General features: G+C 41.6%; 1 protein-coding gene across 7 annotated transcripts in view; it reads right to left on the reverse strand.

Annotated features, from left to right (window-relative positions):
- The window catches only part of CNST (consortin, connexin sorting protein), a 116,152-nt gene that overhangs the window by 37,806 nt on the left and 61,596 nt on the right, over positions 1–16,750 (reverse strand). For all 7 annotated transcript variants that reach the window (XR_013415896.1, XR_013415898.1, XM_077998007.1 and 4 more), the window contains 2 exons: positions 11,431–11,636; positions 1,419–1,449 (listed from right to left, as the gene is read on the reverse strand). Coding sequence is in view for 5 of the 7 variants with exons in the window: in XM_077998007.1 (XP_077854133.1) it covers positions 1,419–1,449; positions 11,431–11,636 (237 nt within the window). In the remaining 2 variants the exon portion in view is untranslated. The remainder of the gene's footprint in view (positions 1–1,418; positions 1,450–11,430; positions 11,637–16,750) is intronic.

The following is a 16,750-nucleotide window of genomic DNA, read 5'->3' on the forward strand; positions in this document are numbered from 1 at the left end:
GTCAGGCTGGTTCTGAACTCCTGACCTCAAGCAATCCGCCTGCCTCAGCCTCCCAAAGTGCTGGGATTACAGGTATGAGCCACCTCGCCCAGCCTAGTAATGTTTCTCGGTTTTGAAGCAGGTAAATTTTAATGTGGCATATTATGCAATAGCTACTTGGATTCCACACTATCAGCAAACAGAAACTAAAAGAAGGTTTTAATGCTCAAGGAAGGTCTGCTTGCAGAGTCAACCAAAAGTAATTTAAGGAAACAGGACCACATGGAATCCTGGAATCTACATGTTTCCTTTTTTATTTCTCTCCTTACTTTCTGTCAAGCACCTATGTGACTCTCTGGTCCAGTGTTTCTGTTCCAAGTCACCTTGATCCTTATTATTTCCCACTGAATGCTTTTCTCCCGCAAGACCAAAGGATCACAGGCCTAAACAATGACAGAGCAAAAACTTACATGGTCTTTTGTAAACATTGAATTAACTTGCCACAGTGATTTCCCTCATCATCATGTGATTCTACTTCTTTGTAAATGATCCTGTGAGCTTTCGCCTTCGCATTTGTGTCACACAGATCTGCCTCTTGTCAGGTCAGGATACGCTGTCCAACTGCCTACCTTCCCCTGGGCAATGCTCTAAATGCCGACCCAGAAAAAAGGAAGAGAAAAACTCACTGTTTCGCTTTTTGTCTTCATGATCACTCAGAAGTCCTCTCTCTCTCGCTTGCTACCAAGCTAGCTTTGAAATCTACTGCTTTTGGTCAAAATACACTCTTCAGCTAATGCCTTCTTCCAGCTGGCTGTCTTCTTGCCTGCTCTGTGTTGTAAAATGGGGGTCTCTTACAGCACTATCAGGGAGAAGGCAAGACTGGGCCGTCTAGGCCACAGGAAGACCTGTACCACTGTCGCCGTCACACAGGTGAACTCAGAAGGCAAAGGCGCTGTGGCTAAGCTGGTGGAAGCTATCAGAACCAATGACAACGACAGATACTATGAGATCCGCCGTCACTGGGGCGGCAATGTCCCCGGTCCCAAGTCTGTGGCTTGCATCGCCAAGCTCGAAAAGGCAAAGGCTAAAGAACTTGCCACTAAACTGGGTTAAATGTACACTGTTGAGTGTTCTGTACATAAAAATAATTAAAATAATACAACTTTTCTTTCAAAAAATAAATACAAATACTTACTTTAGTAAAATTAAGGCCCATTTATGAAGGTAAACTTTGGATGGTTCTAGGAAATTTTGTGGAGTGACAGAAATTTCCTACACGTTGCTTTCTGACGTGGTTATGTGGGCACATACAACCGTCAAAACCACTGAAACCATATGATCTGTATATTCTATTACATGTAAAATATACTTCAATGAAAAAAAATGAATGGTTCTCTAAGAGTTCTAAAAATTTCTTCATGTAATTAAGAAAAGGATACAGTCCTCCTCCTGGAAATAGGACTCTGCTATCTGTTAAAAACAAAGAAAAAAACAGAGAAAATTAAATGAACACTTGGATGAGAAGACAAATTTGAAACAAATTAAGATCTTGAAATTCTAAATGTTTTTGATATCAAACTAAGAAAACTCTTTTTTTAAACTACATTCACCAGTTCAGAAGAAATCTGACTGTAGGCACAGGATGCAATTCTTAAGTTACTCATCTCACGCAAAGCAGAGACGTTCTTTGGTGTTTACATATCATTCTTCCTACTCTACTTCAAGTCAAAGCAAATTTCCCTGATTCATTAGCGTTTAGAACTCTAAAGAATGAGAAAAATGTTACAGACTTACAAAAATATAACACAAATGAAAAAACGATTGTTTATTGTAAATAAAAGGAGAAATATTCCTTTCAAATGCTGTGAAGCAAATAAATAAATAAATAAAAAGTAGAAATATGTCAAGTCACGTGAGACCTCAACATCCTATTTATTTCATTCCTATTTCACAAACTACTGGCTGAGGATGTCACAGGACACTGACTTTTTGGTCTGGTCTGATATTTAAGAAAAGGCCAGGCCAAGCGCTAACAGTGCTGCACATGGTAAAGAACACTAGATAAAGAGTTCCGAGACTCAGGAGCTGGTCTCAGTTCAGGCTTGTCAGTTACCAGATTCATTCTAAGATATCTTTACACTTAAAGATTCTTTGATTCTAAAAACTTAGGGATATTTTTAGATCTTTATTTAGATATGACATTTATGAACAGATCACTAAAACTAAAAATATTCACTGAAATATTGCATAAACTCTGTATTTTTAAAACAGTTTCTAGCCGGGCACGGTGGCTCATGCCTGTAATCCCAGCACTTTGGGAGGCCGAGGCGGGTGGATCATCTGAGGTCAAGGGTTCAAGACCAGCCTGACCAACACAGTAAAACCCCATCTCTACTAAAAATACAAAAATTAGCCAGGCGTGGTGGCTCATGCCTATAATCCCAGTTAGTCTGGAGGCTAAGGCGGAAGAATTGCTTGAACCCGGGAGGCGGAGGTTGCAGTGAGCTGATATCGTGCCATTGCACTCCAGCCTGAGCAACAAGAGCAAAACTCCATCTCAAAAAAAGAACCCCCCCCCAAAAAAAAACCAAAACAACCAAAAAACAGTTTCCACAGATTGTCTCTAGTAAAAAAAAGGTATAACCTTTATACATCACGATCTCCATTTTCCAGGTAAACTGCCAAGGCAAAGAGTAATAAAGTACTTGTCAAAGCTATAAGCTAGCAATAAAAAGGAATGGTTTTTCCCAAATCCCCCAGGGGAAACAGCACACTTTTAAAGGAAAATATTTGCCTAGTTTAAATCCTACAAATGTGACATTTTTTCCATCAGCAATGTAGATGACTGACTCAATCATCTCTATAAATGTTTAGTTTTCAGTTAATACAAAGTTTGATTCCATATTTATGTTATATTAAGGATTTTGAAAGGGACAAACTGATTTTTAAGAACCTGGTTATCTTTTACCAGCTTATTTTTTTAATAATACATTTTAAAAGTAGTATGAACCAAGTCAAACTGCCAATCTTCAATCATTCCTTTAGCTTACAAAATGAGAATTTCATATAATGGTGTAACCAGCAGTGTGCTAATGTTTAACAGTCTCCAGAGTGCTGGGGAGAGCCCCGGCTTGCAGTGTTTGCTCATCTCAGTGGTGTCAATACTCCCACCATGGCCGATGTCAAGCTACCAATGTGATGGGCGTCACTAAACATGGTTCTCATATGTCAGTACTAGCAGGTTCCAGCATACCAGTGCGTTACACCTAACTGAAATCAATGATGACACTGCAATTACAGAGCCGGGCATGGCGGCTCATGCCTATAATCCCAGCACTTTGAGGCTGAAGCAGGCAGATCACTTGAGGTCAGAAGTTTGACATCAACTTGGCCGACACAGTGAAACCCTGTCTCTTCTAAAAACATGAAAATTAGCTGGGTGTGGTGGCGTGCACCTGTATTCCCAGCTACTTGGGAGGTTGAGGCAGAAGAATCACTTGAACCTGGGAGGTAGAGGTTGCAGTGAGGCAAAATTGCGCCACTGCACTCCAGCCTGGGTGACACTGTGAAACTCTGTCTCAAAAAAACAAAGAAAAAAACATTTCAAGTACAAACTCCCAATGAAAACATCTATGGTATTACACAGTTTCCTTTCTATACATGGTATGAGATATAGTTTCAGGTTGCCCATTAAAATAAAATGTCTGGCCCTTCAAAGCCATTTTTCTTGTCTTTTTGCATCTGCACACAATTGGCACATGGTTATTTATAAATAGCTCTTATTTGAGGAGTTTTGATGGGGTCCATAACTATTATGTAACCAGATTTCTTGGCGCTGCAGAGATACAATGTTCAATTAGCTTGCAGGCTTCTGTAGCAGTTCTAATACCATAAAGTAACTGCAGAGAAGGTTATGAAACCAGTGCCTCAAAAGTAAAAAAGTAAAAGTAAAAGACATTTCCAGGTAAAAAGTCATCCTGAGAAATAAATACACAAAGTATTTCCCCTTTAAAAATCTCCCCCTTGCAAGTCTAGCAGGAAGAGAAGATGTACTTTTTTTGAAGCATATTTCTAAATCTGAAAGCTAGCCCAGTAGAGCAGAAAGAACATGGGGTTGGAGGTGAATGGCCTGTGTTTTAGTCCAAGCCCTGTCACTTACCAGCTGTGTGATCCCGGACATGTCATTTTGCATCTCAAGCCTCAACTTTCTTATCTTAAAACAGGGACAGTAATGCAGTTTTTACAGCTGCAGAGGTGTATAAAACAAGGCTGCCATAAGGATTGAAACAGAGATTGTGTTTGCTGCCCAGGTACAGGAAGCAAATTAAAATAAATAACTAAATACAAATTAAAAAAAAAAAAAGAAAGAAAGAGAGAATGTATATCTAGCATAATGCCCAGCACACTGCAGTAAGTGCTTAAAATGGTTTTTGAGTCTGATTCGGAATGAATTGCAAGGTGCAGAGTATAATCATGTGACAAAGTTGAAAACTGCTGGGAAGGCAACAGTTGTAAGGTGATCCTGGTTTTCCTTCTTTTACCAATCAGGAACCCGCTAAAAAAAGACACTGTGAAGGGCCATAGCCTCAATGTTTGTGTCCCCCTCACAAATTCATATTTTGAAACCAAGTTCCCAGGGGATAGTGTGAAGAAGGGGGTCTCCGGGAGGTGATTAGGTCATGGGGGCTCTGCCCACGTTCACTTACAAAAGAGGCTCAAGGGAGGGCCTGCGTTTCTATACGAACATCTCCCAAGCATATGACTTCAGTTAAACATTTAAAGCTAATCTGTAGTCATATTAACTAAGTCAGTGTAAAAAAGACCACTCGTACCTAAGAACAAGAACTTTAAAACAGAATTTTTAAGAGTTCCACGAGCTCAAAATATAAGTATATGTCGTCGTATTTCCATTGGCCTTTAGCACATATTATTCTATATATTATATACCACTTTTTAAACCACAATTTTCCTAAAATTAGTTCTCACACTCGAATACCTTATTTCTGTTAATGGTACTACTATTCTCCCGAAACTGGATATCCTACAGTCATCTCTGATTTCTCCTTTATTCCTGTTTTACAATTGTGATGGTTAATACTGAGTGTCAACGTGATTGGATTGAAGGATACCAAGTATTGATCCTGGGTGTGTCTGTGAGGGTGCTGCCAAAAGAGATGAATATTTGAGTCAGTGGGCTGGGAAAAGCAGATCCCCCTTAATCTGGTGGGCACAATCTAATCAGCTGCCAGGGAATATAAAGCAGGCAGAAAAAGGTGAAAAAGAGAGACGGGCCTGGCCTCCCAGCCTATATCTTTCTCCCGTGCTGGATGCTTCCTGCCCTCGACCATCGGACTCCAAGTTCTTCAGTTTTGGGACTTAGACTGGCTCTCTCTGTCCTCCTCAGCTTGCAGACAGCCTATTGTGGGACTTTGTGATCATGCCAGTTAATACTTAATAAACTCCCATTTATATATATAAATATATATAGGACATATATAAATATCCTATGAGCTCTGTCCCTCTAAGAGAACCCTAATACAACAATCTACACTAAGTCCCAGTTATCTTTCCTTCCAAAGATCTCAAATCCATCCCTCTCTATTTCCACTGTCACCACTTTAGCCTAGATGCTTTTATTACCTTATGCCGGAATTATGTCTTCTTTTAGTTCTTCTTTTCATCCAAATTTTACATGTCTATGCTTTAAGGAGTCCAACAGTTCTACAAACAGGAAAATGACAGAAAAGCCTCTCCCCAGACTCTTGTGATCCACTCTAAACAGGACCGGTGACCCTCTCCTTCCTGGCATACAGCTGTCATCTTAAAATCTCCCTTCACTTAGATTCCCTTCACCTCCTTCCTGAGTAGGATTCCCAGTTTCCTGTATCTCACACCTTCCTGTTTCTTGGTTTACTCCCTTGTTTTGCTGGAGCACATCATCTAGTGGCTTCCTGAGAAAGAGTAGATAGGAGATACCAGAGGACCTGACGTAGGAAATCCTTGGTATATCTGAGGAGCTGTCAGAAGGCCAGTGAACCCGGAAAGGAGTGAGTTAAGGAGAATCTTAGTAATGAAGATCGAGGAGGCTAACAGGACCAGATCATGTAGGGCCTTGTAGGCCATGGTAAGGATTTTGGTTTTTATTCTAAATGAGAAGGGAAGCCATTGGAGGGCTTTCAACAGTGGAGTGACAAGATCTGACTTATGTTTCATCTGCATCACAGTGACTGTCATGGAGAGGGAAAGCACTAAGTGGAAGGGAGAGTGAAGGCAGAAAGGTCTCTATAGTGAGAAATTTACTGCAAGAATCTGGATGAGATTTAATGGTGTCCTGTACTGAAATGGTAGTAGTGAAAGAGGGAAGAAGTAGTTCTGGGTATATTTTGAAGTAGATCTGCAGGATTTGCTGTTGGATTGGATTTGGATGCAGGGAAAAGTAAATAAAGTACGACTTCAAGGCATCTGGTCTCTGCAACTAGAGGGATGAAGTTGGCATTTAACAAGAGAGGTAAGACCAGGAAAGCAGTAGATATGGGAGAAAATCAAAGTTTGATTTTGTAAATCTTAAGTTTGAAATGCCCATGCGACATCTTGGGTAGCTGGATAGTTAAGTCTGGAGTTCAGAAAAGAAATAGGACAGGTCGGGCACAGTGGCTCACACCTGTAATCCCAGCACTTTGGGAGGCCGAGGCGGGCAGATCACCTGAGGTCAGGAGTTTGAGACCAGCCTGGCCAACATTGTGAAACCCCGTCTCTGCTAAAAATACAAAAATTAGCCAGGTGTGGTGGCACGTGCCTATAATCCCAGCTAGCTGGGGGGCTGAGACAGGAGAATCACTTGAACTCGGGAGGCGGAGGTTGTAGGGAGCCAAAATTGTGCCACTCCAGCCTGGGCGACACAGTGAGACACCGTCTTTAAAAAAAAAAAAAAAAAAAAAAAAAAAAGACAAACCTACAGGGTTGGATGAAAACACCCAGCAAGTAAACTCAGAATGAGAAGAGAGTCAAGAACTGAACTCTGATGCATCCCAGTGTTTAAAAATTAGGGCTGGGCGCTGTGGCTCATGCCTGAAATTCCAGCACTTTGGGAGGCCAAGGTGGGAGGATCACGTGAGGCCAGAAATTCGAGACCAGCCTGGACAACACGGTGAAACCCTGTCTCCTGTCTCTACAAAAAAATTAGCTGGGCATGGTGGCGTGTGCCTGTAGTCCCCACCACTTGGGAAGCGGAGGCAGGAAGACTGCTTGAACCCGTGAGATGGAGGCTGCAGTGAGCCGTGACAGAGTGGGAAAAAAAAAAAAGGAAAATATGGGAACTCAGCAAATGAGCCACAGAAGGCATGGCCAGTGATGTAACAGGTAAAAGCCAAGAAAAGAGCTCCCAAAAGGCAAATAAGCAAAACGCTTCAAAACAGAGTATGTGATCAACTCGATGTTTCCAATAGCTCCAGTAAGATGAAAACTGAGGTCTGACCACTGGATTTAACAACATGGAGATCACTGGTGACTTTTACAATGCAATTTTGGGGGAGTGGTGGGAACAAAAGCCAGATTAGAATCACTTCAAGAGAGAATTGGGTATGGAATGTTACCTAAGTAAATTCTTGCCCAGAATGTTTAACCTCAATCAAATCTTAAAGAAATAATTAGGCTGGGTGCCGTGGCTCACACCTGTAATCCCAGCACTTCGGGAGGCCGAGGCGGGTGGATCACCTGAGGTCAGGAGTTCAAGACCAGCCTGGCCAACATGAAGAAACCCCGTCTCTACTAAAAATACAAAAATTACCTGGGCACAGTGGTGAGTGCCTATAGTCTCAGGTGAAAAAAACAGCAAAAATTTGATAAAAATGTTAACAACTGGCAAATCTAGGTGAAATCTATCGTGTGACGTGCTGGGAATCACTAAAATGAATGAAGTATGCCTCCATCCCTCCCTGATGTGTGTGTCCCTTGGGAGGTGACAGGGTATTCTGTCTTCTTGGGCTGAGGAGGCAACCATCAACCGAACCTTGTCACCCTGATGCCTCAGCTTTCTAATGGCATCAGTATTTCTTTGCTGATCCCCAGCCTTGATTTCCAATGAGCAATCTCTGAATTAGTGACAGTAAGAATAGAGTTTAAATGTTTAATATTTCTTTGGCTTTTACTGTACGTCACACATATGTTAAGTGCTTTTACATGCATTATCTCTTTTAATCCTTTATTACTTTACAAAAGGAAACCAAAAGCCACTTAGCTTGTGGTAGGGCCAAAGCCCATACTTTTAAACCACCACTGTATTCTCTCATCTTTCTCAGGAGAGAAAAGATCGCCGTGCAATCCACTGTTCAAATGCAATGAAAGCTGAGTGATTAGGCCGGGCGCGGTGGCTCAAGCCTGTAATCCCAGCACTTTGGGAGGCCGAGACGGGCGGATCACGAGGTCAGGAGATCGAGACCATCCTGGCTAACACCGTGAAACCCCGTCTCTACTAAAAAATACAAAAAAACTAGCCGGGCGAGGTGGCGGCGCCTGTAGTCCCAGCTACTCGGGAGGCTGAGGCAGGAGAATGGCGTAAACCCGGGAGGGGGAGCTTGCAGTGAGCTGAGATCCGGCCACTGCACTCCAGCCTGGGCGACAGAGCCAGACTCCGTCTCAAAAAAAAAAAAAAAAAAAAAAAAAAAAAAAAAAAGGAAAGCTGAGTGATTAGAAAGCTGCCTTGCTGTTGGTGCTGCCCAACAATGGTGAGTTCGTGACAGCTTAGAGGCCAGAAGGAGTATACATCTCCTCAAAGGCATTCTTCACGTTCATAAAGGAGGTAATACAAATTTGTAAGAGTATACATTTTCCTGAATTGGGACAAAACCCATTTTACTTTGTTGTTGTTGTTTGTTTTTAGACAGGATCTTACTCTGTTACCCAGGCTGGAGTGCAGTGGTGGAATCACGGCTCATTGCAGCCTCAAACTCCTGGGCTCATGCAATCCTCCCACCTTAGCCTCCTCAGTAGCTGGGATTACAGATGCACACCACCGTGCCTGGCTAAATTTTTTTTATTTTTTTGTAGAGACAAGGTTTCCATGTTGCCTAGGCTAGTCTTGAACTCCTGGGCTCAAGCAATCTGCCTGCCTTGGCCTCCCAGAGTGCTGCATTACAGGTATGAGCCACTGTGCCTGGTCCTATTTTCCTTTTTATTTTTTTGAGACAGTGTCACCCAGGCTGGAGTGCAGTGGTGCAATCTCGGCTCACTCCAACCTCCACCTCCTGGGTTCAAGTGATTCTCCTGCCTCAGCCTCTTGAGTAGCTGGGACTACAGGCACGTGCCACCATGACTGGCTAATTTGTGTGTGTGTGTGTGTGTGTGTGTGTGTGTGTGTGTTTTTAAAGAGATGAGGTTTCACTGCGTTGGCCAGGCTGGTCTCGAACTCCTGATCTCACGTGATCCACCCACCTTGGCCTCCCAAAGTGCTGGGATTATAGGCATGAGCCACCGTGCCCAGCCTACTTTACTTTTTATCCCATTTTCTGTTTGCCCTGAGAATACTCTTGTCTCCAATCCTAATGTAACATCATATCCATTTTTGTTACATTAGTATTAGACACAGATTCTGTTTAGAAATAACTCCAATAACAGTCTTTCTATTTTACTTTCACATTGACAATGAGTCAGATTTGCTTCAGCCTGGAAGAACATGTTTATGTGAAACTGGGCACTTGCAGCCAGCTGCACTTTTGTTTTTCTAAATGGGAAATGGGTTAAAAATTAAAAAGTATTCATTTCTCATTATAAAAGTCAATCACTTTCGCCATTCCCATGTACCAGTTATTTTCATTTTATGTAAAAATAAAATGCAGGCTGGGTGCAGTGGCTTGCGCCAGTAATCCTAGCACTTTGGAAGGCCGAGGCAGGTGGATCACCTGAGGTCAGGAGTTTGAGACCAGCCTGGCCTACGTGGTGAAATCCCATCTCTATTAAAATACAAAAATTAGCCAGTCATGGTGGTGGGCACCTGTAATCTCAGCTACTCAGGAGGCTGAGGCAGGAGAATGGCTTGAACCCGGGAGGTGGAGACTGCAGTGAGCTGAGATCATGCCACTGCACTCCAACCTGGGCAACAGAGTGAGACTCTGTCTCAAAAAAAAATAAATAAATACAATAAAAAATAGAATAAAATGCAGCTCAAATATCTTAATTTCTTCTGAATTAGCTCTTATGTAAAAAAAAAAGTTTCCTCATCACTAGCCTAAAGGTTCCCCAGTCTCCAGGCTCTCCATCCTCTAACATATGTACCCTCCTAATCCTCAGAAGAGTTCTTTCTCTAAAATTCAAATTTGATTCAGGAACTCTTATAATTAAAAGTTCCCAGTCCCTAAAAATAAAGCCTTAATGTCAAACCAGCTCTTCAATCTCACCTCCTCGTTTTCCATCTTCATCTCCAATAATATCCCAGCTACAGCTCTCACAGGCTGATCTCTTCCTGGACCAGCTCATTCTGTTAATCCACTGAGTACCTAATAAGCCTGGAAAACCCAGCTCAAGAGTCACCTTCTGTTCCCAAGTGTCCACAGGGCAGAATTAATCACTCATTTTGTGCTGCTGAATCTTTAACTATGTTTACTCTAACACTGAATACAAAATTCCACAACTACTTATCTATATAACTGTTGCTCCTGTTCCGCAGGGGCTCTCTGAAGGGCATATTCTGCTAAGTAATCTTCGTCCACCCAGTGTCTAGCAGGGTCTTTGGCACCTGGTAGATGCTTATCAAACTCTTGCTATGTTGACATTTATCTGTACACAGCTTAATTACTGACTTAAAAAGTGAGCCATTGTTTAAACTATGGATTATCCAAGGCCAAGGGATGGCCATCAATTAGCAATATGCCAAATATCCCACTAGGGTCACCTTCCCCTGGGCTCACCAGTGATGAGTGGGACACAATCAATTACAGAGATTGCATTTTATTTTTTATTTTTATATTTATTTATTTAGAGACAGGTTCTCTCACTCTGTCTCCCAGGCTGAGAGCAGTGGTGCAATGTCAGCTCAATGCAACCTCTGTCTCCCAGGCTTGAGCGATCGTCCCACCTTGGCCTCCCAAGTAGCTGGGACTACAGGTGCACACCACCATGTCCGGCTAATTTTTGTATATTCTGTAGAGATGGGGTTTCGCCATGTTGCTCAGGCTGGTCTCAAACTCCCGAGCTCAAGCCATCCACCCACCTAGGCCTCCCAAGTAGCTGGGACTAGAGGTGTGCACCACCATGTCCGGCTAATTTTTGCATATTTTGTAGAGACGGGGTTTCGCCATGTTGCTCAGGCTGGTCTCGAACTCCCGAGCTCAAGCCATCCACCCACCTCGGGATTACAGGTGTGAGCCACCGTGCCCAGCCAAGACAGCATTTTAGATCATTCCAAACGCTGCTAGGAGAATTTTTGTGAGGCTGAAAGTGAAGGCTTTACCAGAGTACCTGATGAAGGCAAAGGGGAAGTGCTCTTGAATCCAACTGCTCAACTTCACCTCGTATAAGTGAAAACAGAGACTGCAGAACAAGCTTCGGAGCCTCTGGCTGCTCATTAGCATTGACTTCAGCAGCTTCTTCAACACCAACAGCATGTGTGACTGCACTTAGTATTTTTTCTTGCATTAAAGGTGCAATATCTCCTGAAAACAGTCCTTTAAGAAGTAAAGAAAATGCCTACGTTAGGATCAATTCCCATGATGGTGTAACACATTAAAACGATTACATATAGTTTGATGCCCTGGCTTGCCCAAACTAAAAGAGACCTGAACAGGAAGGTAAATGTGTTAATCACATGGAACTGCTAAAGAAGTTGAGCCTTTCTGATTAAACTCTGATAACATCAGAAATACTTCTAGATGCTAGGAGAGTAGCAGGAATTCAGACGCCAGACCTAATGGCTAGTGAAATGTTTTTCCTAATAAAAAGAAGTAACACAAACTTCTCAAAAATCACTAATAAATAAATACTTAACAGTTACTGAAATACACCAAATCTTAAACATTGTTATAAACTATAACCTCACCCTTCACTGAAATCTGTGTCAGTTTAAATTTTCATGTTCAAATTTAACAGACTATCTGCCTATGTGCGTACCTTTAGCTAGTTTGCCTTGGAAAGGATCTTCTTCAGAAATACCATGTGTATGACCATGACTGAAGCCGCCTTCCCTGCAGAGTGTGCCCAGAGTCCATCATGTGTATATACCACGACTCAAGCCGTCCTCCCTGTAGAGTGTGCCCAGAGTCCATTGTGTGTATACACCACGACTGAAGCCGTCCTCCCCGCAGAGCGTGCCCAGAGCCCATCCTACTCTAATAAAATCCGTATCTTTCCCTATAACATGAGCTTGAAGTCAAGTTACTTTCCTCTGAACCTGATATTCGGCCTCGTATTATGCTAGGTTGCAGGACAGTAATTGGTATAAGATGTCATCTTCTACTTCAGATCAACTCTGGCAGTACAGGGGTTATTCCAGTGACATCCAGCATGGTGTCTTCAACACTACAATTCCACGTGCTGTGCTTCTTTAAAAAATCACCTACAGTGATTACTTGGATTTTAGAGAATTGTCTTCTAGATACTTTATGTCGCTATACATTTTGGCCATTAGAAGTACAAGGCCCAGTGATGGCCTGCCATTTTTTAGGGTATTTCTAAAAACATAGGTGATTCTTCTGCTTTCTAATTTTCTAACCACCATAGCAGCAAGACTAAAAGGGTGCCAATGTGGGTAAAGGAGTTTTCCACGGAGAACTACAAAGAAACTAAGAGAATTAGTGTTTTCTTTCCCTTTTCTCCAGCCACACTACTATGCCCAAGACATTTAATCTCATACAGACTGTGATAAGGTCAGCTTCCCAAATTCTATTCTTTTGTTGATGACATTATTCCCCTATAGTTATCAGGGTATTACTCCAGGCTTCTTTGTAAAAAACAGATGAGATATTGTAATGCTTGTTTTTAGTAAAAGGGAGCTAAATAAAACCCTTGAGGACTATTGCCAAAGAAGGATGGACTTTCAAAGGTAAGGAAAAAGGACAGAATTGATGACTCCCTTTCCTAAAGGAGATCAAAAAAGGGTCCTGGATAATGAAAATGGTAACCTGCATTGTGATTATCTCAGTTATTTAGTTAGCATCAGTTTATAATGGTCAAGTTTCCTGCTTGATCCATTTGATCACTTACTTTAATATTCAATGTTACCGATATGTACAGTTTATTAAAAAGCAATATATTGGTAAATAAAATGATGTAACCAGAGAAACTTTAACAGAAGGGGGACTATTATTCATGAAACATAACAGCAGAAGTTCCAAAAGCCCACAGAAGTCTAAGGATTCCAAGAGCAGCAGGGGACTAACGGGCAATTAGAAAGAATATCGTCCTTTAATCACCAAGTGTAGGGAGGGGAAGGAAAATATGATCTAGGCTCAGATGGGTCACACTAAATCATTGAAGACATTAGCAAAACTTACAAGACTCATACTACAAAAGGATTATCTGTCAGGCCTTAAACAACATGAGCTTCAGAGATAACTGTTACTAGACAAAACCATCTTACCTCGAGATGACATTCCTTGCTGGGACACAGTAATATAAAATCAGAGAGCATTGGAAAAGGAGCAAGAGACTAGCTCTTTTCTGCTATTATTTTTCCAAGAGACCTTGGATTAGACATTTTACTCACTGACCTATGTAGTTTCCTTATCTAAAACAAAGAGATTGCATAGAGAAGTTCTCAGGTCCATCCCTCCTAGTTCTGACCATCAAAAGCATTCAGAATCTCCAGAGATGTTGCTATATGAGAAATGCAGACCATTACTGTGAAGAAGCTTGAGCACCTATTTACGACAATGGAAGGTAAGGTTACCCACCTAATACAAGTATCCTCTAATTCCTTTCTCGATATATTTTTAAAACTACTGTTCCTCCCTTGCCTAGACTGTAGACTATATAAATAGTGGCGTGTTTGCTTTTCAGGCAAGAAAACTGAACGTCCTTGCAAGGAGCAGGCTGCAATACTCCCTACCCACGAGTAGGTTCTTGTTTCTAGTTCTGCCAAGCTTTTAGAATTCCATCGTGACTCAAATAATCACACGAATTGTTATACATGTTATGAAATGACCAAGGATATACTTTACTTTAGGCACATAGGAAAGTAACATTTAGCCATATTCTGGTTACTAGCAATTTTAAGCCACTTAAATTATGGTGTTTTTAGTTTCACAACATTAATGGGGTAAAGAACTCATATTAGAAAACTGTTGCCCAGAGTTGGAAGAAGGACATGGATATTAAGGCAGCCCTAAGTTCCCAGCTTGCTCCACCTACTTATTAGCTGTACTTTTGGCAAGTTAATCTCTTTGATCCTCTATTTTTTCCTCTGTAACATGGGGCTATTGCATCTACCTTATAATAGTATTGTGAGGATTAAATGAGACAGTGCATGCAAAAAGCAGGAGCGCTCCTAAGTCTCAGCCTGAAAAACAGCTTTATTGTCACTTAAATGAAAAAGGTCGCAAGATGGGTAAAGCAGTTCTGAGACAAGTCCAATTTGAGGACAAAGATTCAGAGGAAAGGGTAGTTAAAGCGAATAAAGTTTACATTACTCATGTCACAGTGAATAATTGAGTTATAAGAACTAGGTTGGAGTATTAAGTTGCTTAGGTTATTATTCACCAATACTGTAGGTTTGAACATCATTGAGCTTGTATATATTTTTTCACACTTTATCATATAATATGTGGTCTTTTCAGATTGACCCTCCCACCTCAGCCTCCCGAGTAGCTGGAACCTCAGGCACACACCACCAAGCCCGGATGATTTTTAAATTTTCTGGGGGGCGAGGGCCGTGTCTTGTTATGTTGCCCAGGCTTGTCTTCAACTTCTGGCCTCAATTGGTCCTCCCATCTTGGCCTCTCAAAATGCTGGGATTACAGGCGCCAGCCACCATGTCTGACCTAAAATTCCTTCTAATACACAAAAAGTTTTCAAGATATATTTACAGTTAAGGAGAAGAACCAAATGAAAACATACCGCCTCCATGTAATTCCCTACAAAATCTCACTCAATATAAATGAAGCTTTCTGTTGCCACATGAATCCATACGGCTAACAAGAACAAAAAATTCTATTTATTGTCATCTGTGGAAGCCAAGTGACTTATAGTTAAAACTACCCATTAAATAACTTGATGATGCTATTTTATAAATATTTAAAGACAGTAACAGGCACATTTATAAGACCTAATTTAAGGCCTGTCGACTTCATTAAGCTCTAACATGGAGATGACAGTTTACGTGTACCTACTGAGGTTTTCAGAGGTGGGGTTTCTTTTTTTTTGAGACAGAGTTTCTGCTCTTGTTGCCCAGTCTGGAGTGCAATGGCACGATCTCAGCTCACCACAACCTCCACCTCCCGGGTTCAAGCTGTTCTCCTGCCTAGCCTCCCGAGTAGCTGTGAAGAGGTTTTATTTGTTTTTAAAAATTATTTATAATAACCATGGGCCAAAGACTGGGGAAATTACCTTGAGAAATTTTATTCAATTGATCACACCACCCAAATTCTGTGTCAGTTCTAACATGTAACTGCTCCACTTAGCTTAGAATCTATCTCTGATAGTGGTCAAGAGGCATTTTGTGAAACAATACAGTAGTATCCTTTAATGACTTTTACCTTAAAACACTAGGAATGCACCCTGACATTCATGTTCCTTTTAATAATCTAGCACTGATCTGCCATCTGTGAACATAACTAAGGGATATAACCATTTCTCTGCATTACAGGGAAAATGATGTGACTGGATGCTGAAGGGCAAAATCTCACAGCTGGTACTCTAGTTAGTAAGCAATTAAGAGAATAAAAAATTATTGCAGTCAGCTGGGCACGGTGGCTCACACCTGCAATCCCAGCACTTCGGGAGGTCGAGGTGGGCGGATCACGAGATCAGGAGTTCGAGACCAGTGTGACCAACATGGTGAAATCCCGTCTCTACTAAAAATACAAAAATTAGCTGGGCGTGGTGGCGCATGCCTGTAATCCCAGCTACTAAGAAGGCTGAGGCAGGAGAATCGCTAGAATCCGGGAAGTGGAGGTTGCAGAGAGAGAGAGAGACTCCCGTCTCTACTAAAAATACAAAATTAGCCTGTCACGGTGGCCCATGCCTGTAATCCCAGCTACTTGGGAGGCTGAGGCAGGAGAATAGATTGAACCCGGGAGGTGGAGATTGCGGTGAGCCGAGCTCGTGCCACTGCACTCCAGACTGGGCAACAAGAGCAGAAACTCTGTCTCAAAAAAAAAAAAAAAAGAAACCCCACCTCTGAAAACCTCAGTAGGTACACGTAAACTGTCATCTCCATGTTAGAGCTTAATGAAGTTGACAGGTCTTAAATTAGGTCTTATTCAATTTGACTGAAAAAATTATTGCAGTCAAAACGGGGACTGGAAAGATGTCACACAGAAAACACCAAGGCCTAGGTAAAGAGTGGCAAGTATTATATTTATGATGATACAGATTAAGCATCCCTTATCTGTAAATCTGAAATCCGACATGCTCCAAAACCTAAAACTTCTTTAGTGCTGACAAGATGTCATGTGGAGAAAATTCTATACCTAACTTCACATGAGAGGTTACAGTCAAGGCTTGATTTCATGCATAAAATTATTTTAAAATATTGCATAAAACTACCTTTAGTCTCTATATACAGGGTGGGTATATGAAACATAAATAAAGTTGTGTTTAGACTTGGGTCATATCCTCAAAATAT

This window comes from Macaca mulatta, chromosome 1 (genome assembly GCF_049350105.2).
Source record: "Macaca mulatta isolate MMU2019108-1 chromosome 1, T2T-MMU8v2.0, whole genome shotgun sequence".
NCBI lineage: Eukaryota > Metazoa > Chordata > Mammalia > Primates > Cercopithecidae > Macaca > Macaca mulatta.